The sequence below is a fragment of the Oryza glaberrima genome, chromosome 9 (genome assembly GCF_000147395.1).
Source record: "Oryza glaberrima chromosome 9, OglaRS2, whole genome shotgun sequence".
Classification (NCBI taxonomy): Eukaryota; Viridiplantae; Streptophyta; class Magnoliopsida; order Poales; family Poaceae; genus Oryza; species Oryza glaberrima.
The window spans coordinates 20421124-20439700 of NC_068334.1; the positions used below are offsets into that span (position 1 = coordinate 20421124).

General features: G+C 42.8%; 1 protein-coding gene and 1 pseudogene across 3 annotated transcripts; both read left to right on the forward strand.

The window, feature by feature from the left end:
• Positions 1–341: 341 nt before the first annotated feature.
• LOC127784142 (uncharacterized) lies at positions 342–9084 on the forward strand. Of its 3 annotated transcripts, XR_008019446.1 has the most exons (13): positions 342–2162; positions 2254–2361; positions 2457–3317; positions 3394–3440; positions 4399–4610; positions 5323–5441; positions 5517–5726; positions 6246–6503; positions 6628–6760; positions 7064–7221; positions 7915–8057; positions 8178–8458; positions 8760–9084. XR_008019446.1 is itself a non-coding variant. In XM_052311337.1 (12 exons), the coding sequence occupies exons 1-12, from the start codon at positions 627–629 to the stop codon at positions 8844–8846; spliced, it is 3813 nt and encodes a 1270-aa protein (XP_052167297.1). In that variant the 5' UTR covers positions 342–626; the 3' UTR covers positions 8847–9084. The 3 variants fall into 3 exon arrangements, 1 of the variants encoding a protein (XP_052167297.1); XR_008019445.1 differs by having other exon boundaries at positions 7915–8458; XM_052311337.1 differs by lacking the exon at positions 7915–8057 and having other exon boundaries at positions 8375–8458.
• A 2065-nt stretch (positions 9085–11149) lies between these two features.
• On the forward strand, positions 11150–17439 carry LOC127784111 (O-fucosyltransferase 6-like; annotated as a pseudogene).
• The last annotated feature ends 1138 nt before the right edge of the window (positions 17440–18577 follow it).

An 18577-nucleotide genomic window follows, 5' to 3' on the forward strand; every position in this document is an offset into this window, starting at 1 on the left:
TCAGCAAAGTGCCTACAGAAAAATCCCCAAAACTGCGTACATAATTACTACTCCAAAAAACATAATTACTGTATTACACAACTTGGGATGCCAACTAGCAATCAGAGAAACTAGCATATGGTAATTTTTTTTAGAGGGAACTAGCATATGGTAATCAAAACGTGATTTACACGCAAGATTCTCACGTTCGCTATGGTGTCAATCTTGCTTACATCGAGTTAGCCACGGAGTATATATCCAAATCCAAAAAAAAAAAAAAAAAAATCGTCATCAGCACCGAATTTCTTGCCCAATAAATATCGCCCTCCCCCCCCCCCCCCCCCCCCCCCCCGAACGCAACGGCTCGCAAAAGCAAAAACCGAAAGTCCGAAACACCTCCTTCTTTTTCTCCGCGCCCGCATTTCCACCAACCGCCACCGCCTCTCCACCACCTTCCTCCCCATCGCCGCCTCCTCTCCACCTCCACCTCCTCCCCGTCGCCGACTCGCCGCTGCGGCGATTTCGACGAACACCTCGCGCTCGCCTCCGCCTCCGCCTCCTCCTCCAAGGGCTCCGACTCGATCGCGTCGGGCGAGGCATTTCCACGAACACCTCGCCTGCGGCTGCGTGCTGTCTCCCACGGCGCGATGCGCAGAGGAGCATCCCAAGCGCAGCAGCGCAAGGACGCCGAGGCTGCGGAGCAGCTGGATCGCCTTATGCGGGAGGCGAGCAGCCCGCGCAAGGAGGCCAGGGAGGCGTTGCTGCTGGATCGCTCGCGCCGCCACGACGAGGCGATCGCCCGCGTCGACGAGCTCGCTGCCAAGCACCCGGAGTCCGCGGCCGTGGCACACCTCGCCGGGCTCCTCCACTACCACGCCACCTCCCGCGCCATGGCCGCCAAGGACAGGCAGGGTGTCGAGGCGCACTGCAACACCGCGCGCGACTTCTACATCAAGGCCAAGCGGCTCGCCCCCAACTGCGTCGAGATCGCCGTCCGCCTGGCGCTAGCGCGGCTCCGATGCTTCAATGACGGCGAGGCGGAGCCCGAGATCGAACGCGCCTTGGCCATCCCCTTCCCCACCGACCCCGCGGAGAACAACGTCGCGTACGACAACGCCCTGGGCACCACCAGCTCCAGGGACAGGGTGGAGAAGGCGAGGAGGGTGGCCCTCGCTCGCCGCCCCGAGATTCTGTCCTACGTGCGCAACAGGTCCATTCCCGGCGATGTCCGCGCCGTGCTCGACTACGCCGACAGCGATGGCGTGGCCAAGGCGGTGAAGCCAGCGAAGGAGGTCGCCCTGCGCTACCCCTACTCGGCGCGCGCGCACCTCATCTACGCGTACATCCGCCTCAAGTTCGCTCAAGGCATGGCCCCGGGCATCGACAACCGGACGTTTCTGAGTCGCATCCTCGCCGATTTGGACAAGGTGGCAAGTCAGTTCAAGACCTCGCTTGTGCTCGCCATGTTCCGCGCCAAGCTCTCGTTTCTCCTGGGCATGTATATTCCTATGACAGTTGAGTGCATCCGGGCGAGCACCATGGAGTGGCCTGCTGATCCGTGGGATGATGACGTACCTGTTAAATCTGTGCTCGGAGAGAAACCTGAAGATAGGGTGGCTTCTATCCGCAAAGAGTTTGGACGTTTACAAAAGAAGCTTGACGTGGTGGCCATAGATCACATGCAATCCTTAACAATCGAAGAGCGGGACAGTGTTCTATCAGTGGGACTCAATTCGATGCTTCAACACTACACTAATGAAAAAATTGACGAGGCTACAAAGATCGTGTCTGAGGCACTCAGCTTTGTCCAGAAAAGCGGGTCATGGAGGTATTGGATTTGCCCCTATTGTGTTGGCAAGAAGATCCCGAACACTGATGCGCTCTTGCAACACATGCGCAACAAGCACCCGGAAGGGAGTGTCTGGCCGAAGCTGCTGTCTGTTTTAGATCCAAACTTGATTTCCGATACATCTCGGGGTGATCATTTCTCGGATGACATGACTGTCTATAAAGATTCAGAGGAGCAATATGTCTTCCATTTCAAAAGGATTCTGCCACCTGCCGTAACTGATCAAAGGCCATTTTCTGAAATACGAGAGAACAAATGCACAGAAGGAATTAAAATCCTTGAGAAGATCAAGCTAAAGCTGAAGAATGCCCCCGCAGACATTTTAAGCACCGAGGTTTGACAATCTTCCCTTTTGCATGGTCTTGTTTCAGCATTTTTCTCGCTCTGACAATTATATTTATTGGCCTAAACTTTTCACATTGCAGTTTAATGAGGCTTGTGCTGAAATCCGGGACTTGTGGCATGATTTCCTTGAAATCTCTGTTCTGGATTTTCGTGTAGTTATCTTACCCCATGTGATGGTTTTCATATGGGTATGTTTATATCTGGAGGCTCTTGTTTATGTGTAGTTATCCATCTGTTCACTCTTACTATGTACTGATCTACAAATCTACAACTATCTTTACAGGAACGGTTTCTGCAACGCATGAGTGAAAAGGCTGCCAGTGAGAGTGTTAATGCTGCTGATATTGGTGTTGTATTTCCTTATGTTGATACTCCTGATATTGATGAAATACTTCCTAATGTCGATGATGCCCTTGACAACAGTGCTGCTGACAATGATGCAATATGTCCCAATGTTCCTGATGCATCTGACAGCGATGCTGCTAATATTGATGAAATACTTCCTAATGTCGATGATGCCCTTGACAACAATTCTGCTGACAATGATGCAATATGTCCCAATGTTCCTGATGCACCTGACAGCTATGCTGCTAATATTGATGAAATACTTCCTAATGTCGATGATGCCCTTGACAACAATTCTGCCGACAATGATGCAATATGTCCCAATGTTCCTGATGCATCTGACAGCAATGCTGCTAATATTGATGCAATACATCCTAATGTTGTTGATGCCTCCAGTAGCAATGCTTCTAATACTGATGCAGTATGTCATGGCATTGATGATGCCCAGGGCAGAGATGCTGCAGTATGTCCTAATGTTGACGATGCCCCTGAAAACAATGCTGATGATATGGATGCAGTAATTCCTGACACTGCCGATGCCCCTGAAAACAATGCTGATGATATAGATGCAGTAATTCCTAACACTGCCGATGCCCCTGAAAACAATACCGATGATATGGATGCAGTAATTCCTAACATTGCCGATGCTCCTGAAAACAATGCTGATGATATGGATGCAGTAATTCCTAACACTGCCGATGCCCCTGACAGAAATTCTGATATCAAAGATGGCTCCAATCTCTCCCAGGCAAACAAGGTCCAGGAAGATGAAGCCAACCAAAAACCAGAGAACACTACGGTTGTTTATTTTCCTATATTTATAGTATTTGCTAAGTAACTTTAATTGAAGTGCTAACATCTGAAATTCCTTTCAGCTGTCATGCTCAGACGGCACATCAACAGATGTAATTGATAAACAAAGGTATGAATGCTTCTTTTTTTAGTTATCAAGCAGGATTATTGTTCCATTAGAGTAGTTCAGTTAATAACTGTCCACTGTCAATCTGTTTTCTTTTATGTATTGCCCAATATGTCAACAAACTTGTATTTTTTTCACTAATGATTCACTTACTGAACCATGTAACTTCCCCATTTTTTATTTGTGGAAAACCTCCCTGTTGTTTCTAAAGTTAGCATATGTTCAGAATGAACAAGTGCATGTAATGTGGCTACTTCAATAGTTAGTAAATAGAAACATGTTATGTGGAGATATTGTTTAGCAGGGAACATGCTATGTCAGTTGGGCATGTGTTTCAGAAACCAATGGAATGATGGGATTTTTAAGATCCACATTTGCACGTGCAAATGATCCATGTAATAGAGAAAAGGGCAACTGATGATGGTTATTATCAGTGTGTGAGCTACTAAAGAATACATACTGTGTAAGCCACTTAAGAATGCATATTGTCAGCTTGTAAATTAGCATCACTCTGATAAAATTTAACAAGTATTTTAGAAATAAGGAGAGGTGTGTCAGTCAATTTCCGTCTAGAAAGCTACTAGGTATTTTGAACATTGTGAACTGTTTTTCCTCATTATCTTGTAATTCTATACCCGATTTAGTGATGGTGCATAATTCTGTGACAACATAAAGAAATATTTTGTTTTTTATAGAGATTGGAGATCAGCATGACAACTATTTCTTCAGTCTACATTTTGAAATACACGCGTGTGAGAGACCATCGTTTCTTTATATCATCTTTATGATCTAAAAATGCTGCATCTCGTTATATCATTGTGTTTTTACTGTGTCTGGGTCCTCTTGATCCTTCATGTTTGTGATCTCTGATAGATTCATAAAAATAGCTAGTATCGTTACTGATTATCATTTTTTGTTTCTCCAATACGTACAAGAGCTCAAAAGTTTTTCCTTGGTGCAGTGACGCACATGTTAAAGATGAGGACTATGGTGCCACAGTAAATGAAAATAAGTCAAATTCACCAACTGAAATGGTGGAATATGGAAACGAGCTGGATGCAACACCAGGTAATACGGAGGCAGATCTAAAATGTGACAGCCTGAAAAGAACTTCTCTACCCAGTTTAAGTGGCCAAATTTACAGTGCAGCAAACACTGCTTCACACTTGTTAGGTACATATATTTCATTTGAAACGAAAGGAACTTTGCTACATGTGTAGAAATTCTAGCTGTAGCACAGTGCTGTCAATATTCCAGTTTAGCAGATAACCAATAGATTATCGATGTCATGTGAACTTGGTTCCATTTTGGTTTTATTTTAGTTTGGTGTTATAAAAAACAAACTGTCTAAGCTACTGGAATTTCGGCACAGTTGATTGAAATTGAAGGATGCATGTTCACTTAATCTAACTGCCAACGCTCTCTTATGTGTGAAATGTCTTTACAGATCCATTGCACATGTTCTTTATCTAGTATCTAGTCTAATCCAGGTAAACTGTAGGCAACATTTTGCATTACCTAGAGGGCAAGACCATTTGACCTATTGACCCCACCTAGGTTTGACAGGAAAAGTCCTTATATTATGTTTTACTTTGATGTCATTTTATTGTTATCAGCGAGCTTATTATTGCTTTCTTGTAATTACCTTCTTCAATGCAACCCATCTTTAATGGATTTAGATCTTCTTTGTTCTGTGCATTTGTTGTACCAAACGTACTACAGCGGCTTCAGGACATTAAAAATGATGATATTTGTAATGTTACCATTTACTATGAAAAGTATAGTCATTTGTTTCTTAGACTAAGACATTCTGTTAGCGATTCTGAATTATGTTCAGTAATGCAGCAAGATAATTTTTTTTTTCTGATTGGCAATCTTATAATAGGAAAATTTGACCACTCTACTGAGGAAATTGCAAGCATTTCCTGCTACCAAAAAAGCATTGATGATCTCAAAAAGAACAATGCTGATGAAGATCTGTATTTCTTGAATGTGATAATACAGGTAGCTGAAATTTGTACCAGACTTTATACATTGCCGTATACTTTTTTTTTTCTAATTCATTGTAAACACGTACAGTTACTGTGGAATTTGAGGCACTTCCGGAATGAATTTCTAAGGGGGCGATCTACCTTTGACATAGTGCATGAGGACCTCTGCATTGCTGAAAAATTATATAGGATCTTCTCTGCATGGGAGAAAAATGAACATTCTAAGACGGTTCTTTTGCTAACTGATGTGAAGACCACTTTGTGTGGAATCGTAAATGATAGCAATATGTTTCAAACGGTACGTGTTTAATACCATCTTATAGCTTCATAGACCAATTCATTCAAACAATTGGCATCATAGGAGATTAACTGCTAATTTATCTTGTTTTATCTTCCTTACCTTTTTCCAATATTTTTTCCCTTAATTTATGGTTATTGTAGACCTATATGATTATTCTCTAGCTAAATATGGATTTAATATAGTTTCCAGTTCATAAAACAGAACATTTCTAACCTCAAGAACCATGTCTTTAAACTAATTATTTTCCTTTTCAATGTTGGCAATCAATTTTATTTTAGTTTTTTTTGCTTTTATGTTTGCATGTTGATGTTATTTTACAAAAAAAATGAATGAAAAAATTGGATGTATTGCTCTCACGCTTTTCACTTGTATTCTTCTTGAGTTTTTTTTAAAAAAAATAAATTAGAAGTGTTGGAATACCCTAGGAGACTTATCTGAATCCTTCCTCTAGTTATATTTGATGCTGCATAAAAATATTTCCTTCTTCACAAGGTTAAACTTGGGGCAATATGTCAGTTGCAGGCTGGAAGAAATTTTGCATCTGAAATAATGGCTATTATTCTTCGGAGTCTGGATAAGTTTGAGAATTCTGTGTGCGTTGGTTCAATGAGAATTGTATTAGATGCACCCTGCAGACATTGTGTATGGTACACACTTGGTCTTTTTGGGACAAGATTGAAGCAACTTATGAGCTGCAGATGTGGAGAGTGGTTTGGGGAAGAATATATTTTGCTTTTCCATAAACTTGACGCAAGTTCACCTCATAGCACAAAGGTGTGTCACACACTGTATTTTCCTAGTCTTTCAACATTTTATTAGTGGATATAATGACGTGAAAGCATATTCTTGAATGTATTAAGTATTGACACTTGACAGAGTTTATCTTGGTCCTCTTCAGATCAATTGCTTTGATGAGCTTCCAATGTTAATGGATTATCAGTCCGATTGGGAGAGAAGATGCAATAACTGTTCTGGGAGTGTCAAGCAAATTGGTTGTTTTCTTTCAAAGGGACCACACTTCTTCACAATAGGTGAATTTTCTTGTTTAAATAGTGCCTTGCATGTAATGTTACACACTTCTTTTTCTCCACCCTATACAGAGACTACACTTGAAACAAACCTATTCTGTTTGTTGCAAGTTAGAATATGTTGTAAATAGCCTAGTAATGTGCTTCGTGTGAACCCTTCTCCCAACAAAAGCAATAGGTGAGATACTTGTCCTTCAGAAGTAGCAAAACCAACGTGAAACAAATGTAAATTCACCTTTAATTGCTTTGCATGTGTTACTTTCATATGCCCCTTTTATTGTGTAACTTGTTGCTACCATGTTTCAGTTATGAAGGATTGGCTGGGTAGCGATGGAAGCCAGGCTATCTTGTCTGAAGCATTGTTTGGCATTGGGTCTCCCCTTGACATTACACTTCTCTACAAAGGTGTTACACTTCCTCACATAGGTGGTCACTCTGCAACGAAGTACCGTCTTGCCTCAGTGGTATGTACACAATAAATCATTTTTTTGTCCTGAATTGAACTGTCACTGGACTGAAAACAATAATTCGCAAAATAATTATTATGTACTAAGGTAATCCGGAAGAGACGGGGAACAATAAACCATTGTGCATTGATTGTTTTGCATACTTTTCAGGAGTTTTATGCAGCATTTCTATACATTGAGGTGCTATTTTGTTTCTTGACTATTGGTGGTGTTTGGATTCTTTGAGATGTTTGGGTTGTATCTAAATTCTTAGTTGTCACAGATTTTGGGTAGTGATACTGAGCAAAGAGAGCATACAGAGGTGTTTATTTTTTTTTATATTTTCAGAAAAAAAATAGGTAATACTTCTAGGAAATGTTATTATTTATATTTTCACATAGAAATATGGCTATTTTGGGATGGAGGGAGTATTATTTAATTTGTGTTCAGGATATTAGAGATGGTACTTATCTAATTTGTGTTCAGAGAAATGGTATTACTGGCAGCTGAACACATTCTCGTTTTCCATGTTTTCTAATAAACCTTTATCAACTTTCTAAAAGGTGAAAAGTCGAAGTGATTAGGCACCATTATACCTTGGCAGTAGCTTGTTACATATTAATTTAACATGTTTCACTGCAACTTGCCAAATGTTAGCAGTGAGTGTGGCAATTAATCCTATGTGTGACTTGAAGACTAGAATTTGAGCAGGAATATATAGTCCATATAGCGAATACTAGGGAGCGGAAGCAACACAGTGGATTATTACTTCTATGGACTGTCATCTCGATATATTGCTGAACTTTAAATTGGAACATATCATTGATTAAGCATTGGAGAAGTACCATGGCTAGGTAATCTTGTGGGACCAACTAAATGCCTGATGTTCTTCTCATTTCTATATTTGGAGTACTCTTATTTCCATCCATATCTTATAACGATTTGTCTCATCAATTTGAATGCATCGATTGCAGAGATAACGGCTACATCGGCATACCATTCCTCAACCATGTTTTGTAATCTCTACACATTATGTTGCTACTTTGTTTCAACACATCCTGTCATTAGACTGGTTGTGGGATTATCTGCTTATAGAAGCCTAATCATGTATTGAAAATCTACTTCATGTGCATACAGTTAGCTTAACATTGCTATCTGTCCAACCACGCAGATTTGCTACGTTGAGCATGGTTATGTCTGCTTTGCTCGTGACCAGGACGACAAGTGGCTCAAGTATGACACTACGACGGTCAAGGTAATTAACTACCCCTCCCAACCATAATTTTTCATCGTTTCTGACTCTGAACTCGTAGATATGCCACTCTGGCTACTTTCCCACACCATATTTCACAAGAATACATATTGTTGTGAAAATAATAGTTGTCATGGTGAACCTAGCTGTATTATTGTACAACACGAGAGTTTTCCTTACCTAGTTACTACTACATAAAATAACTCGTAAAATATCTTTCGATAACTGAGCCATGTAGACTTTGAATTTGAAATCCTAATCTTCTCCTAATGCCGATCTGAATATTTCGTTTGCCCATTTGCAGACAGTAGATACCTGGGGAGAGCTACTAGAACTTTACAGGGAGATCAACATCCAACCTGAAGTCCTTGTCTATGAGGTCATCAAGTAGCTATGACACCCTTGCACCGATCTGGCAATTCCTCTGCCTTTGCACATACAGAGAACTTGTATACAGTATATACTAGTACATATACACCATCGTCAAGTTTCGTTACTGCTGCCAATCACACACCGCTTTCTTCATCGATCTTTTCCCTGACACAAGATTGGCAAATATGTTGAAAGAAAATATTGAATTTTTCCCTTGCTCCTTGGAAATTCTATGAAATGTTGGAATTGTACTTACGTTACTGCAAGCTTTTGGATTCAGTCGTTTTATCTTAACTGAGTTTCAGTCGAATTAGAGCCTAAGGTTCATTAGCTCACAAGTAGCGTTTCATTAGCTCGAGAGAAAATATTGTTTGCCGCCTCCTCTTTAATAGCCATGCGTTAGTAGTACTGTTTTTTAAGTGACAGTGTTTGTTTCTCAACACATCCTTTTTGTTTGTCTAACGCTAGCTCTCAGTGTCAGCCTTGTTCACACTACTGCCAATAGTAATTAATTTATTAGTTTAGATCATATGAGCAGCTTCCATCTTAAAACAGAAGATATGAATAGCTGGGGAAAAAAAAGGCACGGAGATTCATAGTTCATTAGCAATGATTCTATCATATGCCCTTTATTTGAGAGCATGTTTTGCTGAGCGTGATTTCTCAATTTATCTTATATATAACCACAAGTTGTTACTCCCATGCTAATGCATGCATTCTCCCTGATTTAGCTAATATAGTGTTATTCAGCTGAACGATGGCTGGTTACCGGAATCTCTTTGCTGTACATTGTATAACGTTCATTTTCAAGGTGCCTGGAACGTAATGCGGTCGCAGCTGAACTAAATGATACAATAACTGAGAAAAAAGCCTAATTGAAGTGATAGAAGACAAAATAATGCTCATTTGTAACTATATAGTGGTGTACACTGTACAAGACCAGAAATCATTTATAGTGGTATGTTAAAAAAAGTTAAGAGATTTACAGTAGGAATAAGTTCATTTTAGGTCCGCGAGTTCGATTTTTGTTCTTCAACCCAAATACCAAATAAAACGGATCCCTCAACTTACAAAACCACTGCGAACGAGATCCCTCAATAGTATTGCCCCCGATTTGACTAACATGCTGCCTACATGGCGGTGGCACTAGGAGAAAAATTGAAAATAAAAAATAAAACAAAACATGCGGGACCCATATGTCAATCAAACAAAAAGATAAAAATAGTGTGACCCATAGGACAGTGGGTCCCACTTCCTCCACCTCACCCTCTCTACCTCTCCTCTTTCTGCCGGTGAGCCGAAGTCAATAGGGTCGCCCCGCTAGGGGGTGGGGAGGGACAAGGCGGGGAGCCCGGCGATCTCCTCCCAAGTCCAAATCCACCGTCGCCGACACCACCTACACCACGCAAAGAGGGAGAAGGCGGGGAGGCTAGCAAGCTCCTCCAAGTCCAAATTCGTTGTCGTTGACACCACCTTCACCGTGCGGAGAGGGGGGAGGCGGGGAGACCAGTGAGGGGTTCTGGAAGGTCGACAGCTCCTCCAAGTCCAAATCCGTCGTCATTGACACCACCTCCAACATGCTCGTCGCCACCTCCAAGCGTGGGAGAGGAGCAAGACGGCGGCTCTTAGTCAAGGGCAACCACGAAGCAGTCTCGTTGCTCGCTCCAGAATCGACCATGGCCTCGTTGAGCTCGGGAGGCTGTGCGGCAGTGGAGAGGTGGCGTGGTCCAGTGCCGTCGATGTCATCTCGCCGCCCACTCCGTCGGGCGCCATGTCGGCAAGATCGATGACAACGATTGCCACCCACCATATTTGGGGAAGGAGAGGGAAGAAGGGGAAGGAGGCCATTGGCCGCATCTAGGAAGGAGACCACCAGGCGCTAGCTCATCTCTCTTCCCATCGGACGCCACCTGTTGTTGCCCTTCTCTGTGCCGCCCATGTCCGGGCTCGGCCGGTAGATAGATGGGAGTAAATAAGGGTTTGTTGTTGACATGTGGGGGTCCATGTGGGTCCCATGCTGACTTGGCTGGTTGACACATGGGCCCTATAGTTTTTTTTTTCCGAATTAAAATGACACGTAAGCACCACATCGTTACCACGTGGGACGAAGACATAGTAAAATAAACCACTATGTTGGGCCAGAAAGGAAAGCCCACAATACTGCCCTACGTACACGGAAAGCCTATCTGTTTTCTCGATTGATTGGTTCTGTCTCCTACTCTCCTCCCCACTCTAACAAAATTTCCATTCCTTTCTCTCCTGCTAATTTCCCATCTACAGATGGAGGCGACGTGCTCGACGTAATGCCGCCCACGAGCAAACATGGCGTCTCCGCCTACCAGCGAGTCCGCGATCACGTCGGCCGGCAGCGCCAGCGCCAGCGGGTTCGACTGCCTCCCCGATGATCTCGTACACCATGTCCTCTCGTTCTTGCCCGCGCCAGACGCCGCCCGCACCAGCCTCCTGTCGCGGCGGTGGCGCAACCTCTGGGTCTCCATGCCCTACCTCGACATCGACGTAAGTGACTTCCACGACGCCTCCCAGTTCGACAGGTTCACGGACCACGCGTTGCATCTCTTAGACGACAGCGTGCCCCTGCGCTCTTTCCGTCTTCGTTCTTGCTGGATTGACGATTCTGCAGTCTCGTGGCTCAACTATGCTGTCAAACGCAAGGTCCCTGTTCTTGAATACGCTGAGCGTCAGGGATTATTTCATCCATGGTTGCCATGATCTCATCTTGGCTTCTCCGTATCTGACTAAGGTGGTGCTCGAACATGTTGTGTTACATGATTGTCACTTTGGGACATTAAACAGCGGGTGCCCCGCCCTGGAAAATCTGGAGCTTTTGGAAGTTAATATCCAGTTCACAGAGATCTCGTCAACTTCACTCAAGCATCTGCGGATCGTCAACTGTATGATGGACTGTAAATTTTGGATCCGTACTCCAAATCTTCTGATGATGTGCCTTGATGGCGTAGAATGCAAGAGCTCACCGATACTGGAGTACTTACCGTACTTAACAACAGCTTCTGTCAGTGTGTATGGTTTTCCCCTTGAAGATTCTGAAGATGAGGACTTAAGCGAAGATGAAGATGAGGACTTAAGCGGTGAGCATCATATTGAGTATAATATCCTTGGTGTTCTTTCACATGCTAGAAGCCTAAATTTGATAGCTCCGCTACGAGAGGTTTGCACAAACTACTCTGACTATTTCATCTTAAGTTGGTTTTCATTTATGTCTAGACTACTATTGTTCGTTTTATCGTCATTGATACAATAGGTAACCTAAAATTAGGTTTTGATTCTCTTTTTTGGGTGTATAGGCTTTGCTCGAGGGGTGCTTACTGACATGCCCGGTCTTCAACAACTTGAAATGTTTGGTACTTGGTGACTGGTGCATGGCTTTTGACCTTTATCCACTACGTTGTGTTCTTAAGCAATCACCAATATTAGAGGAGCTCTGTGTGGAACTTCGTGAGGTACGTAAATTGTTCTGCGTCTTATAACCGTGCAAGGGCAACTAAGCAATGTGTGTTTTCTGATGGTTGTGTTATTGATGAGCTTACAACTGTTGTTTAGTACTAAATGAAACATTTGGTTTTGTTATATTGCAGAAAGAGTGCGAGTATTGCAAGGAAAAAGCACCACCTTTCTCGTACTCGTATGGGGAAATATTGCCATTTAAGTGTCATCGCCTTAAGACTGTCAAAATCAAATGTGGAGAACGTGATGAAAGATTTATCGCTTTGGTGAAACTGTTTTTCAAGATCTCAGTCTGTATTGAGAAATTTGACTTAGATAGGTGGTGAGTTCGGGTACAAGCCTGTGCCTTCCTAGTCTGTGAAGGCCGTAGAAACATTAAGAAATATATATATGTCTCATGATTTAAATCCTTTTTATCTGCTACTCCATACTTTGTTTTATTCTATATTAATCGCTGTCAAAATGCTAGTAGTAGCGAAGTGAGCATAACTCAACTGATTAGGTTCCTTGTGGTGAAACCAGCCCACCCGGGTTCAAATCCTAGATTTGACATGGGTGCTCGTATTTACGGCTAATTATTTTTTCAGTGGTAGGCGACGCCATGTGTGCCTTCATAGGGGTAATTTCTCAAAAAAAAATGCTAGTAGTAATTTCTCAAGTCCAGTAATGGATTTACGGGTTAAAGTTTGAAAATCTGCCTCCGTGGGGCCCATGTATGTAGGCCCGGAAAGGGAATGCCACATTGGGCCGAAAGGGGATTGCGGGCTCCTCAGGCCCAAATAAGTTGGGCCCATATAAGAATTTGCCCGTTCCCGACAGACGCTCACCGCCTCTGATCTATGTCGCCGGCGCCACCGCGGCCGCCCGCGACCCTCTCGTCGCCGTCGTCGTCGCCCCGCTCCTCCCCTGAGCTCTCCGGCCGCCGGATATGGGCCAGTGGCGGCGGCGCGGCCAGCACCACCCCCAGCACCAGTTCCCGCGCCGCATTGCGCTGCCGGGCGCGGCCCTCCTCCTGCTTTTCCTCGCCGTCTCGCTCGTCTCCTTCTCCCTCTCCGTGCCACCGCTCACCGACCACCTCGGCCTCGCCTCCTCCTCCCGACGATCCCTCGGGAGCAGCAGCTCCCGTCGCCGCCCGGTATGAACGGAAACTCTGGCGCCCCCCCCCCCCCCCCCCCCCCCCCCCCCCCTCCCTGCCCCTCATTCCATCCAAGCAGCCTGGTGCCTTGGTATGATGTTTTCTCTCGCTCTGTATCCGCGAGTCCACAGCCGAACACCTCTGGAGGCGAAATGGACGGCCTCACGAGCGGCGGCTCCTCCGGCATTCCGGCTAGAATTGCTTTTTTTGTGTGTGTGTGTGTGTGTGTGTGTGTGTTATGGATTGTTAATGAATGAGTTTAATTTTAATCATGTGCTTGTTCTATAACCCGGTATATTCAATACCAGAGCTGAGAGCTGTTTAGACTTGTGTTTATTTGATCTGTGGAGAATATAAGTTCGGATATTGATTGGTTCAATACAAAAATGTCCTAGTAAATTGGATCATACAGGTTTATAGCATTTGTCACTGTGTCAAGTAGCAGTAGTGAAGAGGTAGGATGGGCTTCAAGCCTTGAAATGTCTGCGTAGGGAATGTTAGCTTTGATTTTTTATAACAGATGACTGATCAATTAATTATTTTTTCTCAAAATGTAGAGGAATGAAAGGGTTGCACCAATTGACCTATGGGGTTCAAAGCTCGCTAGCAACTTCTTTGGCTGCAGTAACTCTAGCGGAAAATTCCTTGGTGAGCCATTTCTCTGCACTAAGCCTCTAATTGACTGCTAAACTTTGTATAGCACATCAAACATGTTGTGTACTTTGTGTAATCGTTTATTATATGTGAATGATAAGTAAAACTTTATTTGTATCGGTGCTTAATTCATGCTACTCTTTGGAAATAGTCGAAACGTCTTTTTATTGGAATGAGTTGATTCTATCCTCTGCCTAAAGGTATTGCCTTTCTAATGTCTTCTAGATTCCAGTGTCACCACACAGCCGGATCGATATTTGATTATTGTTACAAGTGGAGGTCTCAATCAGCAGAGAACAGGGGTGAGATGCATCTCTCTCTTTTGTATAAGTATACTATCATGCACTGGGGAAGCTTCTCTATTTTGATAAAATGCAGTATACACTAGGCAAGGTTCTGACAATGAATTAGAATTATAAACTAGAAGTGGTGAAGTTCATGAAATTTAGTAGCTATTACGCTGAGCCACACCAAATCTCTTTGTTTCTGAAGCTACTAACTTTGGAGTTGGTAGTTTGCACTCCATTTATGGATGAAACTGAACAGCATTGCAGTAATGCCATGGTTCTACATTTATTTGGAACTCTTAAGTAGTTATGTTTTTTTTCCATATTAGATATATCATGACATCTGCTTATTTCTAGATAGTTGATGCTGTTGTCGCTGCACGCATTTTAAATGCAACGCTTGTTGTTCCCGAATTGGATCAAAGATCTTTCTGGAAAGATTCAAGGTATAAAAGCATAGAGCACCTCCAAATTTTAATTCATGATCCTCTATGTGTGATTGCATATTTTAGTTGAACTGATTAACTTCTTTTCTGAATGCTCTCTGCTGCAGCAACTTTTCTGAAATATTTGATATCAACTGGTTCATCTCATTTCTTGCAAAGGATGTCAATATTATCAAAGAACCTCCAGAAAAAGGGGGTAAAGCTGTGAAACCTTATAAAATGCGCGTCCCTCGAAAATGCACTCCAAAATGTTACTTAAACCGTGTATTACCTGCACTCCTGAAGAAACATGTAAGTCGTGGACCCTGTGACTCTGTAGTAGTCTTTGTTACTAGGCTATATTAATTTTATGTGAAATTATCGTTTGTTCCTTTCCACATTCTAGATCAGATACTTGGATACTATTCGAACCTTGATAACTTTTACTGAATGTCTATGTTGGAAGTTGAGAGTGCTTTCATTCCGTGTTTATAGCTTATACATGCATTTTGTTCTTCATGCTTCTCTGTGTATTTTAGCTCTTTTTGTGGTTGAAGTTCAGAAAAATCCTCAGCCATATAGCTCATACCACTTTCTCGCTGGTTATTCAGGTCATTCGCCTGACTAAATATGATTACAGGCTCTCAAATAAGCTGGACAAGGACCTGCAAAAACTGCGTTGCCGAGTCAACTATCATGCTTTGAGATTTACTGACCCAATACAAGAATTGGGTGAAAAGTTAATAAAACGAATGCGAGAGAAGAGCAGACATTTTATTGCTCTGCACCTGAGGTATGCTTAGATAAAGCTGTCCTCAATCTGCAGGTTTCCTTATCGTTCAAAATTAACCTGTTTGATCCATTCTTTTTGCTGCACAATGAAGTGTCAACTTCTAATGACCAAAATACTGCTATTGTTGCTAAAATTATAAGGTGGTTTTCAGCTCCGACCTGTGCGCTTAACTTTGTTAGAATTAGTATGGAACAGCAAAATTATAGAGGTTGATTAATTGAAGAGAAAGTAGAGACTAAAATAACATTTCATATGTACACTCTTCCTCTTGCACTATGCATCATTTTGCTCTTTTTTTCAGCATGCACCATCTATCCTGATGGCAGGTTTGAACCTGACATGCTTGCCTTTTCTGGGTGTTATTATGGTGGTGGAGAAAAGGAGAAAAGAGAACTAGGCTCCATTCGCAAGCGATGGAAAACTTTGCATGTATGAACAATATCATGCAGCAGATACTTTCGAAGTGAGCTAAAGTTTCCTGTTACCAATTTGTGTTCTACATTTCAGATAGGCGACCCAGAGAAAGGAAGGAGGCAAGGTCGATGCCCACTAACCCCTGAGGAGGTAGGGCTAATGTTGAGGGCATTAGGCTACAAAAGTGATGTCCATATCTATGTTGCTTCCGGTGAGATATATGGAGGGGAAGACACTTTAGCACCCCTCAAATTGCTCTTCCCCAATTACCATACCAAAGAAACATTATCCACAGAAGAGGAATTGACTCCATTCTTGGCACACTCATCTCGCATGGCGGCAATTGATTTTATTGTTTGTGATGGAAGTGATGCTTTTGTAACTAACAACAACGGTAACATGGCCAAAATTCTTGTTGGGCGAAGGTGATGCATCAATTCTTTCCATTTGGATATTTTATTTATTTTAGTTCATCGAGCTCTAACTATCTACTGGTGCTCTCTGCAGGAGATATTTTGGCCACAAGAGAACAATCAGGCCAAGTGCTAAACAGCTCTATCCCTTATTTATGAATAGGTCAAATATTTCATGGGATGCATTCTCCTCACAGGTACAAACAATACAGAAAGGATTCATTGGAGAGCCCATGGAAATTACGCCTGGAAGAGGTGAATTCCATGCCAACCCTGCTGCCTGTATATGCGAAAAGACCGGCATAAAGTCTGTAGTCGGATCGGATTCCAGAAGTAACCGAGAAACTGTTAACAGCACTGAAATAAGTAACAAACCTATTGGTGGGCCAACATATCCTATCTATACCGATGAAGAGGCGGATCGACCTGATACTGAAGATGATCCTTCAGGGATAGGAGAAATGATTGACATGGAAGCTGAAGATGATTCATTGGCCAGCAGAGTAGATTCTGTGCTGGAGGAAATCCTTTCGGATTAATTCAGTTATGCATCTAGCTAGAAGACATTTAGCTAAGTTATGTAGATTTAACTTCTCGGACGCTTGTTGTGTGTGGTAGCAAACCAGCAATTGATGGATTTCACGCCTGAAAGTAGCTAGACCTGCAGTTGCTGGTGTACATAGATTTTTGAGGTGGACCTGTACATCAACACCTCTTGCCGCAGTGCCTCTAGCTCAATAAGGCTGGCCTCTTTTTTTTTTTTGGCGTCTCCACTCTCCAGCGTCGTCGGCTAGTAATTTTCTCACACTTTGTAGCAGCATGCTTGTATATCATGGAAACTTGTTTGTGCAGCAGCTTAATTCATTTTTTTTTAGTTTCATTGGGCCAAGTTTTCTTTCTCCCATCTTGAATCATTTTCTTTGTTATGACGAACTACTGTAAAGTGTAAACTTGTCTTGGGCTCGTGACACTAACATTTTGTAATATTTATTGAGAGAAAGGAGCCAACAGTATCCTGTCGTCAAAGAGTCTTCACTTTTTTGTTCAACTCTGCAAGAGAATGCTGTAAAAATGTGAGAGTGATGGATGCATACGTAGATACATAGATATATCTATCTAGATTCATTAACATCAATATAAATATGGGAAATGCTAGAATGATTTACATTGTGAAACGGGGGGAGTACGTTGTACTTCTACAATTCAAGAATACATCGCTCAGCGCTTTGAGTCAGGCCAGGCAGAGAACAAAACGAATTGGAGAACAAATGCTTGGCCGGCTGCCTGCAATCTACTAGGATTCCATTCACCTCTCGCCCATTTGGCCACTAGCTTAGGATCCCAACTCTGGCAACAAGCAGAAGCGCCTAAATGGCTAAATGGAAATGCAGCTTTTTTTTCTTACAGAATCAAAAGGAGCATCAACAACAGTGCATTAGCAAGTTTTCAAATGTCAATCATAGAAGCCAGAAACTTTTTATCTGAAACCAAAAATGAAAAAGAAAAAAAGAGAAAAAAAATTGAACACTCTTGAGTGCTTAACCTGTTAAAGTGTTCATAAAAGATACGGCACGAAGCAGGGTTTATCACATCATTTGAGATGGGGTTATCACCACCCTATAATTTGATGGATACCGCGAAGTATACCGTACGTGATTTTAAAAGCTGAGAAGGTTATCGTACATGATAACGACGATAACTGTATTGTCCTGATAACTGGTGCTCCGTGAAGGCCATAACGGGTATGCTCGGTGACGAAAACAGGGACGCTATCAAGCTCAAACGGCTAATTCACATTTCGTAGTAATATAATTCACCGATTTTTACAAACACCAACGTTCATCTGTTCGTCCGAACTGTAGCTAGCTCTGCCGGGTCGGCCGAATCCAAATCCAGTGGAGCTGGCTCATCCAAAGACAAGATCCCGATGCCTCGTCGGCATCCGTCACGTGCGAAGTGGCTCGTTCAAGGAGCCGTCCATATCCAGCCCTCCGTGTGCGTGATCGATCGACGGCGAGAGCTGTCATCTCATCTCATCTGTGAGAGAGCTGGATAAGTGTACCATTAGTCCTAGGAGCAGTATAAAAAAAGAGACGGGTGAAAAACCAAGAGAGAGTTTTACTCACTACTTAAATCTCACCCTAAA